An 18,862-nucleotide genomic window follows, 5' to 3' on the forward strand; every position below is an offset into this window, starting at 1 on the left:
TATTACCCTTCCACTGACACCTTTTGGTGAGATCAAGAAAGGCCCAATATCAAACTTGCAGATGTGTGTCAGGAGCTTGGAGAAAAATCCCAGCAATAACAGAGGGGCATTCTTTCAGGAAATGCTGTACCATCCATCTCCCAAGGTCAGAGCATGACACCGAGTGGAAAACACAAGTGTCCATGCTCTCAGTCACTCAGAAGACCTGAATGAGAAGTAGCTTAACAAGTTATTGTGCTCATGTTTTGTTTTGTGTATGTAAACAAATAATAATATCAATTCTAAAAATTGTTGTCTAAAAAAGTTTTAACAAGCCCTTTCTATAATTACAAAAGAACAGGACTAAGGAATAATAAAATAGCACCATGGTTTAGGCAGATTATATTCTTTCTAAGTGTCACATTAGAAAAAACAATGCATCTAAAAATTGACATCATCTTCGGTCTGATGAATTAAGGGTTTGCTTCTTTTTTTTTTTAACCTAAGTTAGAAGAGAGTTCTCATCATTAGATGCAACTTTACAAAGTCCCACCTAATACGCATATATGGTCATGTTTAGTCCTTACAACAGCTCTGTAAGATAGGCACTATCATCTCAGTTTTATGCATGGCAGTGACATGCTACATTCTGATGTTGCAGAGAAGTGAGGAAAACCCAGACCCAGGAGACATAGGCACCAGGAAGACACTTGGTTAATGGGTGGCTGACTGTTTCTGGGACACAAAAAAGAGATGGGATCCAGTAGACTTCTCCTCATCAGGATGACCTTGAGCCTAGGTCAAAGCAGGCACTTCAGTGCACACACTCAAAAACAGGCACCCTTCACTGGGGCACTGCTTCAAAAATTCTACACTGAGAAATACATTCCTTGGGTTTGAAGTTTTGTAGACTTTTAAAAGCAAACGACCTTGGGGGAAACCCTAGTTCACCCATGATGCACATGTATGAATAGATGTATTCAATTTTTGGAGAGAACCAAGAGATGAGAGGAGGCAGAAGACAAGAGGGCAGGGGTGGGGTCACCCAGGACAGAAGAGGAAAGCCAGAAGGACCCCAGACAAACTTCCCCAACATTACACACTCAGTGGGCTTGCTTCAAAGAAGGGCACTGAACTCACAGCTCCCTACAGCTGCAGAGCGGAGCAGAAGCATGGCCTCTGTGGATAGTGCCCACAGGGGATACAGGGAAAGTGAAGGGACACTCAGGATGCTGATGTCTCCCCACACTGGAGTCTGCTAAGCCCCAGCTGTCCAATGGGTCAGACCTCCTGCTCCCTTCAGCTCAGTCAAGACGTTGTCTACAGCACAACGGCCCCTTACAGAGAGAGGTTCTGCAGCTGTATAGATGAGTGCTTCTCCAGTGTGATGGGCACACACTTAGACTCTCAAGAAAATGCATATTCTAATTCACTGGTCCCAGTGGGGCCTGAGATTCTGTATTTACAGCAAGCTCCCAGGGGATGTCAATGCTGCTGGCTCTCAGACTACACTCTGAGTAGCAAGGATGCGGGAAATACCAAGTGAATAGTGCTAGTGGACTCATCACCAAAGGCAGCTGTTCAGGTGCCACAGAGCACCAACGTGGCCCTGAAGGAGATGAAACAGCATCCTGGGGGATGAGACAGGTATCCAGCAGGGAGGGAGGGAGTCGGAGTCATGGTGAAACAGCAGGACATGGGTTTCAAAGTCCAGTTCCCCTCCCCTCATGAGGCTGAGAGTCCCTCACCATGGATCTCCAGAAGGTTCTTGGTGCCAGCCTTGCGGTGCAGCTCATCGATGTTCTGGGTGATGACCATGACCCGCCGGCCCTGCTTGCCCAGCCGAGCCTCACACTCAGCAATGGCAAGGTGCCCAAGGTTGGGCTCCTTGCTCTGCATGACCTCCCGCCGGTAATGGTAGAACTCCCACACCCGGGACGGGTTGTGGGCAAAGGCCTGAGGAGTCGCCAGGTCCTGGGGGTGGAAAAGGAGGTAAGGGTCAGGGAAGGAGAGGCAGCCAGGACCCTGAGCCCTGGGGTGGTGGCGCAGGTCCTTTCCTCTCAAGAAAAAAGGTGGGCAGTTTCAGGATGGCGCAGGCTAGCAGAGCAGTGTTAGGTTCAAACAAGAGTGGATGTGAGGCGGGACCTGAGCACCAGCCTATGTCCTGACCTTGGGGCTCACCTGGGATCTAGGAGAAATCAGTCTTGATTTCCCCAATGATAAGGCAGGGATAACACAACCTATCCCATTCACCCTCTCAAGAAAATAAAGTAATAAGCAGGAAGGTATTCTGGGTTGATCTACTTTTGCACAGAGCCCCAAAATACATGAAGTGAATCTCATTTTGAGGTATACCCAGGAAAAACATGCAATGCAGAATGCCCAACTGAGGTATAATGGCCATAGTTAAGACACTCAGTTTATATGACTATAACTGTAGCGCGCACACACACACACACACACACACAATTGCACATGCACATATATATATGAGGGAGACCAAAAAAAACCCTGAATTTGTTTATAAAAAAATTGTGTATTTATTCTTACATATTTAAACTTCAGTCACCTTCAAAATACTCGCCGTTTGATGCAATACATCTATTGAGACGCTTTTTCCACTGCTCAAAACAGTTTCTGAGCGTGTCAATTTTGATGCCTTTTAGTGTTTCTGCCATTTTTTGTTTCACCTCTTCCACCATGACAAAACGTTTCCCTTTGAGGACTTTTTTCATCTGGGAAAACAAAAAAAGTCGCTCAGAGTGAGACCAGGTAAATACGGAGGGTGGGCACCAGGGTCATACCATCTTTGTTCAAAAACTGATGAACACTCAGCCCGGTGTGGGCAGGTGTGCTTATATATCACCCATTATGAAAGGGGCAAATGCACTGAAAGAATCTCAAAAAAAAAATTAACTGAAGCCAAGCACAGCCTCTCACAACAACTCTCGCTGGTGTACTCGCTGGTACACTGATACCAATGGGTTCCTAGAACATTTACACAGCAGGAGAAGCCTGTACTACCAGGGACCCACTCTCCAAAAGTTAATTCCGGTTTATGGGGGTTCTTCCCTCGTCCATACACATGTCTATACATGCACACAACTACACATATTTTAAAAGTACATATATAAATAGAATATGTTAAATATATATATGTGTATACACACACACACACACACACACACACACACACACACAGCGAGTGCCAAGAAAAGTATACACATTTTAAGAAAGCAAAAATCTGTATTAAAATCACAATACTCAATATATACCTTTTGGCGTCTGCAATTACAAGAGGTGCTCAAAGTGGTTACCATCAGTGTCCAAACACTTTTGAAAAGTACTTCAAAAAGTAATACACAGATAGCATCTCTTAGAATGTGTACGTATTTTTTTGGCACTCCCAGTATATATATTTTAAAGTATGCTTCCTTTTCCAAGAGAGACAAGTCCATATGGTGAAAAAGGAGCAGTGGTTGTCTGAGGTTGGGGCTGACCAGGAAAGGCACAGACAGAATTATGCTAACTACAGTTTTCTGATTTCACTTTAACACAATTACTAGAAAAAACTGAAATGTTATGCAAATAAATGCAATCTATACATATCTAGACAGTAAGTCATTCTCGTTTGAAGTTTAGATCTTAATCATGAGAACTCTGCGTTGATGGCAAAATCAAAACATTTCCCTCCAGTTTTCAGGTACTTGTGTAGGTTCTGAGTCAGACTCTGGTATGGCTCATTCAGAGGAGACTTTTGGTGTTCTGGAAACATTACCAACCTGAGCTTGCCATTTTCTCCAATAACCTCCAGCTCCTCTGAAAGTTGGAACACCACTTTCCGCACTAACACCAGCTCCTGAAATGATGACTATGTGCTTTGCTTTTGAAAAACATTTCCGAAAATCTGCCATACCTAAACAGAAAATAAAATCTTTATCAATCCAGTGCACCATTTGGACATTTGTATTCCATATCAACTGCCTAACCTTGGAATTTGATCTCGCATGAAGTTATACTTTAAGACACTCAAACAAAAATCATTTCTGTACCATGAAGACATCCTCTCATGTGGCCTGACAGGAGAGAAGACAGAAGCAGGGCATCAGGCACACACTGCTGACATGGAATCTCAGTTCTGCCTCCCAACCAGCCTAGTGGTCTTAATCACATGGCTTGCCTTTTTCTAACCTCAGTTTCCTCCCTCAAAGCAGGGCATGTATGAAGATTTAAAAAGCCTAATAGATAGGATTCCATCTTCTCTCATACAAGGAAAAACAAATTCGTGTTTGTATGAGCACTGAGCTGTGGCCCACTGGACCCCCAAACCTACGTTTCCTCACCAATTTCACCTTCCTTGTGGGAATCTTGCTACCACCAGTCTCCCTCAGTATAGCGACCGAAAGTGAGGACAAGGGCTCCTCTCTTATGAACAAATGTTCTGCCCTTAACTTGGATACAAGACCTTCTCCTGGACAGTTCAAACAAGAGTTGAACTTTTCAGCAAGACACCTCCAGACGCTTGGGGTGGCAGAAGGGAACTGAACATAGACAAGAGCATGAAAGTAAGTAATCGTGGTCACAGACCACAGCTTGCCCTCCTGTCCTGACACTTCCAGGCAGTCTCCTGCCTGGACTCAGACCAACAGGGAGCTATAGCAGTGAGGACTCCCTGCACCCTAAGCTGTATGCCAAACACTGTATGTGAATCACAAGATGGGGCTCTCCCCTGAAACAAATGTCCTCGTTGCAGGACAAGAAGCAGGAGCAGACTTGGAACTGACAAGGGAGAAGCTGCATTTTTTCCCTCGGGTAGCAGAGATTGCGGAAGGCATGTAGGCCAGGACACAGCATGTGGCTGAGACCAATAGACTAATACCTTCTCTCTCAGGCACTGTGGCTCTGTAGACCTGTGAGTCGGGTAAGTGTGTGGCCCTGCAGCCAGGTCTAAGAGGGAAGGAGCTCGGCACAAGCTGCCAGAAAAGACACTCCTTTTACTGACACCCCCCACCCCTGCTCCCCAGAGAGAAGGCAGTGCTAGATCTTACTGCCTGTTACAGGCCCAGGCCCTGAACCTGAAGCAGGGTATGCCCTGCCCTGGACACGGAGATCTTCCAGGAGTGACCAACCTGTGTTACCAACCTGTGTTAAAGCACTAAAGATTTCAGCAAAAGTGGAACTGAATGCCTCAGCTGACTACTCAGCCTTCCTGGTCTTGCCCTCTGGAAGGAATAGCAACCAAGACTAACTCTTGGATTGAGTGAGTGTCTCCTGAGAGGTGGAACCAGTCACCGGTGGGGAAAGAGCAAGGAAGAAGGATAGTGGGATGAGGGTTCAGAGACAGTTGACTTGAATATTAAATGGAACATCACCTCACTTTATATGCCCAGCCATAAGGCAGATCCTACTGGTTTCTCATATATGGATGACTCCCTGTAGGCAGGGATGAGACTGCCTTATCCTCCTAAGTCCAGAGCCACACACTACACTGGACCCCAGAGTAGAGACTCTTAATTAAGGCACAATCTAGCCTCCCCTTCCCTTCCTCTCTGCCCTACCATAGACTACTAGAAAAATAGAGGAAAAGCAGACCCTTAAAAACAAAGAAGCAGAGCCCTCCATCTCCACTCCGGGAGCTCTCTGGAACCAGGCTGAGAGAAATAAGGATGGTTAAAGCACGCTGTTCTCCTTAAGTAGAACCAACCCAGCAACCACACTAAAGCGCTACCAGAACTCACATCCTTCCAGAGACAAACTGGTGTGGAAACTAGCCCCACCTGGAGACCAAAGCTATTCAAACAAGAAGAATTTGGGGGGAAAAAAAACTCAGTCTGGGTAGATTATAGTTTCTGATCTGATCTAATCTTGTGGAAGAACAAGATGCTCAATAAGAAAAAGTACAAGTACTTTTCTAAGAATTATCTGTAGGAATCCTGGGTTCCATCCCTATTAACATCCTTCAGGATGTCAAAGTTCACCTCTAAAACTCTCCCCAGCTCTAAAGGTCTTTTCTAGCCCAAATGGAAACTATCATCCTACTAAATGACTATATTACTAGGTCAGAGTGACTTCTATTAAGGCACTACTTGAATAACTTCTAGAAATAAATACAAGAGACAAACTAGGTTTGGGTCTTGAAAAATAGGATGTAAAATACAGTAATATTAATGTGGCATGAATTTTTTTTAAAAAGACATTTCCCAATGACTAAAGGAAAGCACATTAGTATGTTTTGCAGTTACAAACATCAGTGGCCCACTTTCAGTCGAGGTCAGGCACATGCTTCTGGATTCCCCCACAGACCCCAGCAGTCTACTCTGCATGGCTGGGAACACCAAAGAGTTTTGCAGTTGAGTGGAACTAGGCTTTCTTGGTTCTTTTTCATTCCTGAGGTTGGGCAAAATGGAAGGAAGAGTTATACCTGAACAGACTCACAGTACTAGGAAAAGTCATCCAGAAGCTGAAAATAAGGCAAAAAGAATTTAGGTTGGTCTTTCAATGTCATCTTCAAGACTCTGCTTAACACGTCCACCTAAAGGTCACTTAACTACAAAAATGTGCGGGCTCTATACTCACCATAGACCAAGGGCCCAAATCTGTTAACTCATAGGTCTTTGTCAGGTAGAGCAACAAAGCATTTCTGCTCAGGAGAAAAAAAAAAATTTTTTTTTTTGAGTCAGAGTCTCACTCTGTTGCCCAGGCTGGAGTGCAGTGGCATGCTAACAGCCACCGCAGCCTCGACCTGCTGGACTCAAGCATTCCTTCCACCTCAGCCTTCCAAGTAGCTGGAACTATAGGTGCATGCCACCACACCCCACTAATTTTTGGATTTATTGTAGAGATGAAGTCTCAACAAGTTACCCAGGCTGGTCTCGAACCCCTGGACTCAGGCAATCCTCTTGCCTCCGCCTCCCAAACTGAGCCCAGCTTAGGAGAAAATTTAACCCCATTTTGCCCAGCGTTCCTCCCCAGCAGAGATGGGCGGGGCTTAAAATACAAATCATGCATGAGAAGCTTAAATAAATATTATCAATAGTAAATATTCTGGCAGAAGCATCAGAATGTCCTAGATGGTCTTAACCTGAGCATTAAGAGATAAGCTCTGCCCTGTCCAAGAAGGGGCTTGCCTAAAAGAGAAGTGGGCAGAGTGGCTTTCTCCAAAATCTTGCCCAACACCTATTTCGATACAGACACTCCCCTTAACATGTAGGAATGTCCAGGCACTTCACATTCTGCTGCAAATGAGGCGATGGCCAACTAAGAATGACTTACTTGAACTTGGACGAGCCATTGTCAGGCAAATCTTGTTTTGTGTGGAGGTTGGAGGCTTCAGGCCACAATATAGCTGGCAGATTAGTCGTCTAGGGATAATCTGGAAAGGTTGCATCAGGTTTTTGTTGTAGTTCTAATTCTTGAGGTGAGAACTTCAGAAATATCACAAAAAAAATTTTAGGAATAATCAAAAAATTTATATAAAAATAAATGCATACAAAACATATTATTTGTATATTACATATACATTTTTATGTACGAACGCCTTTAACAAAAATCTTTAGTAACAGATCTTCATCCTCTAAATCAGCTGTTTTCAATTTGTGCTCTCCAGCACTCCTAGGATATGCAGAGGCCCTAGAGCAGTGGTTCTCAAGGTGTGTTCCCAGACCAGTAGTTTCCTGATCACCTGAGATCTTGTTAGAAATGTAGTCTCAGGCTCTACCCCAGATCCACTGAACCGGCGGATCTCTTGGGGAATAGCCCAGAATCTACTTGCAGGAGATTCTAATCAAGTGTGAGGGCCATTTAGAGGCTGGGGAAGGGATTAGATGTAAGAATTCATTTGAAAAGCAGCTGCTTTAAAAAAAAAAAAATGAAAACCACTGGTCAATCCACTTTTGGTTAAAATATAGTTTCTATGAGAATGTAATTTCTAAACTGAGACCTGAGCAAGGAAAGGAAGGTGTGTACTGTGATCATAAACAGTATTAACACAACACTGTGTCAAAGAAACTTGTGGATCTTACAGCACATCCAGTAAATCTCTGTCTATACCTGAGGAGTTTGATAAAAGGAAAACACAGAGAGAGACAACAATTGGATCGATGACCCTGATGATTGGCAGGGCTGACTTCCATCTAGTGTGCCAAATGCTTGGCAGAACTGAGGATTAAAGATCTATGGACAGCCGGGCTCGGTGGCTCAGCCTGTAATCCCGCGCCTTGGAAGGCTGAGGTGAGTGGATTGCCTGAGCCCGTGGGTTCGAGACCCACCTGGGCAACTTGGCGAGACCTCATCTCTACAATAAATCAAAAAAATTAGCCGGGTGTGGTAGCGTGCACCTGTAGTTCCAGCTACTTGGAAGGTTGAGGCGGAAGGATCGCCAGAGTCCAGCAGGTAGAGGCTGCGGTGGCCGGGAGCAGCCACTGCACTCCAGTCTGGGCGACAGAGTGAGACTCCAACTCAAAAAAAAAAAAAAAAAAAGAGCTATGGACATAGGAGAAACAGGAAAATAATGAATTTTTCAAAATGATACAATCTCTCTGGAGAACAAGCTATCAAAGTAACAAACACATTTCCCCTTGATTCACCAATCCCAAGTCTGGGAATTTTTACTACAGTGAGACTTGTTCATATCCAAAATGACATCTCTAAAGATATTAGATAAGACCATTGTGATAAACAGCATAAGACCAGAAGTAACCTCAGCGTCTACCTGTAGGGGATGAGATCAATAAAGGATGGCACATTCCCATTATGCAGTTTGGCTGCTACAAAAAAGAATGTACATATGATTCTATTTATAGGACATTCTGGAATACACAAAACTATGGGGACAGGAAACACAACAGCGGTCCTCAGAGTGGGGAGGAGTGAATACAAAGCTGTATGAGTGAATTTTTTGGTGGGGGAGCAGTGGTATTGCTCTGTATCTTGATCATGGTGGTGGTGGTTATGCAACTGTATTTGTCAAAGCTCATAGAATTTAACACTAAACAAGGGTTAATTTTATTGTATGTGAATTATACTTAAAAATAATGAGTACAGAGCTTCAGTTTGACAAGACGAAGAGGTCAGGAGACTGGCGGCACAAACAAAGTGAATATACTTACCACCACTGAACTGTATGTGCTCTGAATACTAGTTAGAATGGTAAACTTTATGTTATGCATATTTTACTACCAGTGGAGAGAAAAAAAACAATGAGAAAGTTCTTTCTAGTCTGGTAAAGATCTCCGGAATATGATGTTGAGGGGAAAAAGTAAGACGCAAATAATGTTCTGTAAGAGAAAGGGAAGGAGATATAAGAATAGACCTTAGTACTTATTTGCAATTGCATTTTTTAAAAATTCACAAGAAATCAGTAAAGAGAGTTGAGTGTGGGGTGAGAAATAGAGCAGACAAGAGCAGAAGCTAGGATTTTCAATAGATATGTTTATATATTGTTTGGATTGTTGGTGCCTTCCAGCCAAAGACCAGGAACGCAACTGTGGTTGAGCAAGTCACAAGGGAGAACACACCATGAAGAACTGCCGCGTCTCAGAACATGAGAACAGATTTATTATAGGATTTGGGCTTGTGTTCGGTCATGCTGGGGCGGGATTTGTTCTGAACTGGATGCTGCCAGGAAACAGAATACTCTGACTGGATACTGAAATGGATCTCATCTAAAAGGTAGAAAGAACGAAGAGAGGTTAAAGCTGCAACTGGTCAGAAAGCAGCAGTCCCTCATGTGAGCCAGCAGGGGAGGGTGGCTGGTCGTGTTTGTGGTTTGAACAATGTTATTTTTGTCGGAGTTCAGACATGCTTACCAAGTGGTCTTGTTCCTGTCCTGATCTATCGTGGTCACAGAGTAGTCTTGTCTGATGCTGGAGCTCTGTGATCTGGTTCTCAACAGAACACCAAGGCCTGTTAGATAGTGCCAGGCCCCAAAGTGGAAGCAAACCAAATGTCTATGAACTTATAAATGGGTAACAAAAAATTGTGGTTTTCCATACCATCAAGACTATTCAGCAACAAAAAGAACAAACTGCGGAAACATTCAACAACATAAATTAATCTTTAAAATACCATGCAATAATAACCTCACGATGGAAAACCTGGCAGTTCCCACCTTTGCCAAGTAACCAGAGTTAACATCACCAAAAATAAGACATGTTGACTTTGTCTACCTTCTCACATAATGTAATGAGAAGGGGCAAAGCATCTCTTGTATGGCATTTGTTACCTCAATTTAGTTATGAGAAAACACCAGACAAACTCAAAGTAAGGGGTACTCTACAGCAAAACTTCTTCAAAAAAGTATCAAGGTTTTGAAAGATAAGAATTGGAGAACTGATCCCAGGTCCTAATGAGATATGACAACTTATGTATAATCTTTTTTTTTTTTTTTTTTTGAGTTGGAGTCTCATTCTGTCGCCCAGTCTGGAGTGCAGTGGCACACTCATGGCCAACCCAGTGTCGACCTGCTGGGCTCTGGCGATCCTTCCGCCTCAGCCTTCCAAGTAGCCAGAACTACGGGTATGCGCTACCACATCCGGCTAATTTTTTATTTATTATGGAGACGAAGTCTTGCCAAGTTGCCTGGGCTGATCTCAAACCCACGGCCTCAGGCAATCCACTTGCCTTGGCCTCCCAAAGTGCTGGGACTACAGGCTGAGTCACCGAGCCTGGACAGAGATACAACTTAAACACAGTATGGGATCCTGGATTGGCTTCAAGAACTAAAGGGACATTAATGAGACAACGGCAAAATTTGAAAGAAGGCTGGAAATCAGCAGATAGTACTGTATATGAAAACATCTGGGTATGGTAAGTGTCCTGGTTTAAATCACTATACTCTAGCTAAGGGAGATGTTAACGTAAGGAGAAGCTGGGTAAATGGTATATGAGAACTCTGTGTACTATTTTTACAACATTTCTATAAGCCTAAATTAAACTCTATTATTTCAAAATAGAGTTTTCTTTAAAAAAGAAAAAGGAAAAGCATTATACTAAAGAAGCCAGACACAAAAGAGTACATATGATGTGAGACCATTTGGATGATATTTTGAAAAGGCAAAACTGTAGGTATAGAAATCACATCAGTGGTTTCCAGGGACAGGGATGGGGGAGTGACAGGGAGCAGAGAACATTTTTAGAGCAATGGAAAACTCTGTATCTTTATTTTTGTGATGGTTTTTCAATATTCATAGTACTGTATAATAAATGGGTGAATTTTATACTGTGTAAGGAGTATTTTAATACACCTCGCCTGCAAATAAAAGCAAGCACACTGACAAACTTTCAATGTAACCTGTCTCTGCTGCAATCAAAAAGACTTGGAATCCTGAAAAAGAAGACAGCTTGGAATCCTGAAAAAGAGGGCAGGTTAGAGAAGATAGCATGTTTCCAGAACAACCTCAGGGAACAAGACCATCTGGCTGCCTGGAGCCATTTCTGCAAGGAAGGCATGCAGGCTGGCTGCAAGGGGGAGGTGGGCAGACTCAGACACGCATCAGTCTGGTGCTCCAGCAGCCGCTCTAGTGAGGAGCATGCAGACTTTATGACAATGGGGATACCCAACCAGCATGAATATCACCCTACTGTTTGGGGAAATCATTTGCCATGATCTTCAACCAGTACGGGCACGACTGACTTTTGACAAACTTCAATTTCTTTGGAAGTTCTTGGTAAGGAACGAATGGGGTGTTATCATAGTTTATGTTTTTTACTTTTTTAATTAGGAAAAAATGGAAACATATACAAAAATAAACAGAATAATATAATGAGCCCTTCTGTTCCCATCACCTAGCTTCAATAATTATCAAGAAAAAGGGGTGAGTTGCCTTTAAAAATATTGTCATATGCCAGGAACGATGGCTCACGCCTGTCATCCCAGCATTTGAAAGACGGAGGTGAGAGGATTGCCTGAACCCAGGGGTTTGAGACCAGCCTAAGCAACTTGGTGAGACCTCGTCACTATGATCAATCAATAAATTAACCAGGTGTGGTAGTGCATGCCTGTAGTTCCAGCTACTTGGAAGGCTGAAGCAGAAGACTTGCCTAAGCCCAGCAGGCAATATACACGTGTGTGTGTGTGTGTGTGTGTGTGTGTGTGTGTGTACATATATCTTAATAGAGGCTAACTGTTAAATTTGCACATCTTGATGGAAACTGAAAGAATTAAAGCTCCCAATACTACCTAACTAAAAGCTTTCTACATGTTACATGAAGTTACTTGTATTATCATTCTGAGCTTAGTCCACATCTTTACTTATTTCTTCCAAAGGTGAATATGTTTGCCTATACTACTGTTTTCTAATATTTAAGTCAGGAGACATCAATATGATCCAGACTTCTAACGTGATCCAGAAAATTCTCTTCATCTTCTGTAGGTTTTTTTTTAACACGTTAGGAAACATTTCCACTATTGAATAAACTGTCATATTTTTTCTCAGGCATGAAGGTAGCATTCATTGTAAAAGTCATTAAGATTCTATTTATTTACTTATGAACTTATTTATTTAGAGTCGGGGCTTACTCTGTAGCCCAGGCTGGAATGCAATTGCATGATTACAGCTCAGTGCAGCCTCGCCGTCCTGGGCTCAGGCAACCCTTCCACCTCAGCCTCCCAAGTAGCTGGGACCACAAGTACACACCACCACACCCAGCTGTTGTTTTGTTTTGTTTGTAGAGACAAGGCCTCACTATACTACCTAGGCTAGTCTCAAGCTCCTGGCCTCCAGTGATCCTCCCACCTCAGCCTCCCAAAATGCTGGGATTACAGGCGTGAGCCACTGCACCCAGTCAAGATTTTAAAAGAATTCAAGAACAATTCATTGGAAATTATTTCCAAGATGGTAATGCTCACAACATAAGACTATTTTCAAAATGCTACCACAAGGTCTTTATTGAAATCAACCTCTAAGCCAACATTTGTCCCTTTTTCTCAGGGGTTGGGGCAGGCAGCGGTTCTACTTTTTGCCAACTTACAACGCTATTCAAATCCAGAAGCGAAGTCAGAAGGGTGCAGTGGGAAGCCACTGTGAGAGTCAGAGGATGGAGAACTCAGGTTCTCAGGCCCAGAGTCTCAGTGGTAATGGTTACCCTGATTGAAACCTCCTACCTTGGTCTTTTGAAGACAGGCCTTAGGAGAGGAAATAAACTCACTTATCAAACAGTCATTGGGAACTTCCCGGGTGCTAGACATGTTCCCATACATTGACGTGACTCTAAGTAATGTCATTTAAGGATGCTTTTTAATGAAATCTGAAATATCTACCAAATTTGGAGGAAAAAAAATCTCTATGTTCCCTATGTAAAAGGGGACACCCTACCAATTCTGAAAAATATAAATGAAAGGTTATCTATCAGGATTTGAGAGGGAAATGTTTACAGAAAACATTAATTTAAAATACATGGCCTTTAGCTAGACTAAAATAAAAAGAGAGAAGACCAAACTAAAATCAGAAATGGAAAAGGAAACATTACAGCTGATACCACAGAAATACAAAAGATCATAAGAGACTACTATGGACAATTATATACCAATAAATTAAATAACCTAGAAGAAATAAATAAATTCCTAGAAACATACAACCTACCAAGACTGAATCAGAAAGAAATAAAAAAATCTGAATGGACCAACAATGAATAAGGAGATTATGTCAGCAATCAAAAGTCTCCCATCAAATAAAAGTAGAGGACCTGAGGGCTTCACTGCTGATCTGAATTCTAACAAACATTTAAAGAAGAACTAATACCAATCCTTCTCAAACTCTTCCAAAAAGACTGAAGAGGAGAAAGTACTTCCAAACTCATTTTATGAAGCCAGCACTATCCTGATACTAAAGCTAGACAAGGACACTACAAGTAAAGTAAACTACAGTCCAATATCCCTGATGAACATAGATGCAAAAAATCCTCAACAAAATACTAAGGATACAGGTTATTCAGTGCAGATAAGTTTCTTGTAGGCCGTCTAAGTTAAAATAGGGTAAGCGTTCAGACATCTTTCTTACTGGTACACAGCTTTAACCCAAATGACCAAGCACACCAGACCTGACCACCTTGTGACTGGAATGTGAATCTAGCGGTAGTAAACCAAAAGAACAGGGAATTACCCAAAACACAGACATGGTGTTTAAGGAAAGCCCAAATCTATTTAGGCAATAATTTTAATTATTTAGAAGGTTCTTGTGACCTTAGAAGGTTGAGAGATGATAGCAAAAACTTGTGACCAGGCTGGACTCGGTGGTTCAGCCTGTAATCCCGCGCTTTGGGAGGCTGAGGTGAGTGGATTCCCGGAGCCTGCGGGTTCGAGACCTGCCTGGGCAACTTGGCGAGACCTCATCTCTACAATAAAAATCAAAAAATTAGCCGGGCTTGGTGGCTCAGCCTGTAATCCTGCGCCTTGGGAGGCTAAGGTAAGTGGATTGCCTGAGCCCTCAGGTTCGCGACCCGCCTGGGCAACTTGGCGAGACCTCATCTCGGCAATAAATCAAAAATTAGCCGCACGTGGTAGCGCGCACCTGTAGTTCCAGCTACTCGGAAGGCTGAGGCGGAAGGATCACCGGAGCCCAGCAGGTCGAGGCTGCGGTGGCCGGGAGCGGCCACTGCACTCCAGTCTGGGCGACAGAGTGAGACTCCAACTCAAAAAACAAAACAAAAACAAAAACTTGTGACCAAACACCTGCAACCCACCTCTCTTAGATCATAGGTGAAGAGATGGTGATCAAAACTCATGATCAGATACCTGCAGCCTACCACTCTTCGCGTATGGTTTGCTTAATCATGGTTTAAAAAGTATATAAAGCTTCTTGTCAAAGGCAAGCACATGCCCTCTCTTAGGGAAACATGCTCACTCTTGAGCATGCCTCTTTCATTCAAATAAATTCAGTCTTAAATTATTCTTGGGATTCACTCCGAAATGCTTTTCTGTGGCGAAGTCAAAGAACCCACAAAGCAACATACCACACCCCATCTGGCATCACTAACAAACTGAATTCAACAGCATATTAAAAGGATCATTCACCACGATCAAGTAGGATTTATCCCTGGGATGCAAAGATGGCTTAACATATGTAAGTCACCATATTAACAAAATGAAGGACAAAAAACACATGAACATCTCAATAGGTACAGAGAGAGCATGTGACAAAGTTCAACACCCTCTCATAACAAAAACTCTTAACAAAATAGGTATAGAAGACGTATACCTCAACACAATAAAAGCCATATATGACAAGCCCACAAGCAACATCATACTCAAGAGCAAAAAGTTGAAAGCTTTTCCTCTAAGATCAGGAACAAGACAAGGATGTCCACTCTTACTACTTCTATTCAACGTAGTACTAGAAGTCCTAGCCAGAGCAATTAGGCAAGAAATAAAAGGCATCCAAATAGGAAAAAAAAGGTGACATATATGAAAGGGAGATATATATACGTATATATATAAAATCTACATGTAATATAGACAATATAGATAGGTATAATAGAAATGCACATCAAGAGATATAATATACATATATACAAAATATATATAAGATCATGTCATCAGTATAATCTGCTGATGACATTATTTTGCAAAAAGAAAACCCTAAATACTCCACCAAAAAACTGTTAGACCAAAAAACTGTCAGTGACATTTCTATACACTAACAACAAACTATACATAAAAATAATTAAGAAAACAATCCCACTTGCAACAGCATAAAAAATACATTCAAATACTTAGGGGAAAATTAACCAAGAAGGTGAAAGACCTGTTCAGTGAAAACTGTATTGAGAACCACTGCTCTCAAGATACTGTGAGAATTAAATGTTATATCATGTAAAAAAGAAAGAAAGAAAGAAAACTATAAAACATTGATTTAAGAAAAGGACGTAAACACATGAAAAGATATCCCATGTTCATGAATTGGAAGAATTAATATTGTTAAAATGTCCATACTATTCAAAGCAATCTACAGATTCAATGCAATTCCTATCAAAACTTCAATGTCATTTTTCTGAGACACATAAAAAAAATCCTAAAACTCATATGCAAACACAAAAGATCCCACGTAGCCAAAGCATTCTTGAGCAAAAAGAACAAAGCCAGAGGTATCACATTCCCTGATTTCAAAATACATTATAAAGATATAGCACTCAAAATAGCATGGTACTAGCATGAAAACAAGCATACCAACCCATGGAACAGAATAGAAAGCCCAGAAACAAACCCAAGTATTTACAGTCAATTGACTTTTGACAAAGGTGCTAAGAAGACACAATAATAAAATAATAATAGTAAAATAATAAAGTCTTTTCAGTAAACAGTGCCAGAGAAACTGAATATTCACAAGCAGAATAATGAAATTGAGACCTTACCTCACATCACATACAAAAATCAACTAAAAATGAATTAAACACTTAAACATAAAACCTGAAACTGTAAAACTAACAGAAGAAAACATAGATGAAAAGTTCCACAGCATTAGTCTGGGCAATTTCTTGGATAGAATCTCAAAAGGAACAAAAGAAAAAACAGACAAATGAGATTGCATCAAAATTAAAAGCTTCTGCCCAGCAAAGAAAACAATTAACAGAGTGAAAACACAATCCACAGACTAGAAGAAAATATTTGCAAACCATACATCTGATAAGGGGCTAACATTTACAATATATAAGGAACTCAAACAATTCAATAGCTATAAAACAAATAATCCAGTTGTAAAATAGGCAAATGACTTGGATGGAATTTCTCAAAAGAAGACATAAATGGTCAACAGACACATGAAAAAATGCTCACCTCTTAATCACCAGGGAAATGCAAATTAAGCCACAATGAGATATCACCTCTTACTGGTTTGAATGGCTATTATCAAAAAGATGAAAGATAGCAAGCGTTATTAAGAATGTGGAGAAAAGGGAACCCTGGAACATTGCTGGTGGGAATGAAAATTAATACAGCTATTTTGGAAAACAGTACAGAGGTTCTGCAAAAAAAGCTAAAAACAGAATTGCCATAAGACCCAGAAATCCCACTTCTGGGTATACAGCCAAAGGAAATGAAATCAGTATGTCAAAAAGATATTTGCACTCTTGTGCTCACTGAGACATTATTCATAACAGCCAAGATATGGAAACAACCTAAGTGTTCATCAACAAATTAATTGATAAAGAAAATGTGGTATACATACACCAAAGAAATACTTAAAATTCTGTCATCTGCAACAACATGGATAAACCTGGAGGACATTATGCTAAGTATAATAAGCCAGACACAGAAAGAAAAAAAAGCACATGATCTCACTTATACCTGAGGTATAAAAAAGAAGCAGAGAGTAGAACGGTGGTTAGTGGGTTTGGGGCTGGGGAAAGGGGAGACGTCAAAGTTTCAGTTAGATAACAGGAATAGGTTTAGTGATTTACTGCACAGCATGGTGACCATGACTGATAATGTACTGTATATTTCAAAATTGCTAAAAGATATTTTTTAAATCAGGGTCTCATTCTGTCATCCAGTCTGGAGTACAGTGGCAAGATCATGGCTCACCGCAGCCTTGAACTCCTAGGCTCAAGTTATCCTCCTGCCTTGGCCTCCTGAGTAGCTGTGACTACAGGCACAGGCCACCTTGCCCAGCTATTTTTATTATTTTTGTAGAGACAAGGGCTCACTATTTTGCCTAGGTTGGCCTTGAACTCCTGGGTTCAAGCCTGCCTTAGCCTCCCAAAGTGCTGGGATTAGAGGTGTTAGCCAACGTGCCCAGCCTAAAAGAGTAGATTTTAAACACTCTTACCACAAAAAAATTATTAGGTGAGGTGATGGATATGTTAATTAGTATGATTTACTCTTTCTACAATGCATACGTACACAAAACGTCACATTATACACCACATACAATTACCATTTGTCAATTAAAATAAAAAATAAAGTGACAACAGAAAAAACACATGCTAAGTATACTGCAAAGAACTACAAAAAACAAAAAAGTTCACAGGCATGAAACAGATACTTTTTGAACACCTAGGAGATAAAACACACCAGATCTCAGGGGTCTACACTAGAGGGCTTCATTCCCTCTCCCCTGCGTCACCTGCTCTCATCAAAGTCACCAGCGCCCTCTACTTTGCTAAAGAGCATAGTTAAGCCTCCATTCTCCTATTTCTTCACGTCCAGCCTCTGACCTAGTTACTTGATCACTTCCCTGGAAAACACTTGCATCCCCTGGCTCCCAGCCGCCACCCTCTCCTGGTTTCCTCTTCCTATGGACCCGCCTCTTTGGAATTCCCATCTTCCCAGGGCTCCAGCCTTCACCCCCGGCTATGTCAACAGACGGCTCCCACTCCACACGTGCGCCTGAGTTCCAGAACTGTCCCCAAGCCTCCTCCTTTCAGAGCTTTAAGACAAACTCCTCAGGCCAAAGGCGGAGACCCTGACCCACCCCTTTCTCACACACTCCACTGCCAGGCAGGTCAGCAAACCCTGACGGCTCCGCCCTCAAACTACGTTCCGAATCCGACCCCTCCTCCCACACCCACTGCCACCACTCCGGCCACCATCATCTGTCACGCTGGCTGCCGCAGTGACCTTTCTCAAAAGGGAGCGTGTGTCGACGCCCTCCCAGGCCTATCTGCTTGAGTCGGGTTACTTCCCAGCCGCGTGTTCTGCCCCTCCCAGGACCCTCGGGGCCGCAGCGACCTCCACGCCAAGCCCCACAGGCCTGGGGCTCCGCACGTGCTGCTGCCCCAGCTCCCTCCTCCCCGAGCGCCTCAAGGCTTCCTCCCAAGGCACCTGTGTTCCTGCCGCGCTCCTGACCCTGACCTGCGGCCCACCTGGAGGAGCTCCAGGGTCCGCCCCCGTTATCCTCTCGCCACGCCGGCCCCCAGGTCCTCGGCTCCTCCCTGCCGTCCCCTCGCTCCT

General features: G+C 42.5%; 1 protein-coding gene across 3 annotated transcripts in view; it reads right to left on the reverse strand.

Annotated features, from left to right (window-relative positions):
- The window catches only part of SIRT5 (sirtuin 5), a 35,667-nt gene extending 16,811 nt beyond the window's left edge, over window positions 1-18,856 (reverse strand). Inside the window, exons 1-4 of one of the 3 annotated variants that reach the window (XM_008056819.2) lie at window positions 18,775-18,856; window positions 7,252-7,403; window positions 3,762-3,895; window positions 1,728-1,953 (exon numbers count right to left, since the gene is read on the reverse strand). In XM_008056819.2, the coding sequence (XP_008055010.1) occupies window positions 1,728-1,953; window positions 3,762-3,895; window positions 7,252-7,366 (475 nt within the window). In that variant the 5' untranslated portion in view covers window positions 7,367-7,403; window positions 18,775-18,856. The remainder of the gene's footprint in view (window positions 1-1,727; window positions 1,954-3,761; window positions 3,896-7,251; window positions 7,404-18,774) is intronic. The other 2 variants (XM_008056820.2, XM_008056821.2) reach the window with 2 other exon arrangements.
- Window positions 18,857-18,862: the final 6 nt, after the last annotated feature.

This window comes from Carlito syrichta, unplaced genomic scaffold (assembly GCF_000164805.1).
Source record: "Carlito syrichta isolate Samal-C Ts95f unplaced genomic scaffold, Tarsius_syrichta-2.0.1 Scaffold302538, whole genome shotgun sequence".
In the NCBI taxonomy this organism is placed as follows: Eukaryota; Metazoa; Chordata; class Mammalia; order Primates; family Tarsiidae; genus Carlito; species Carlito syrichta.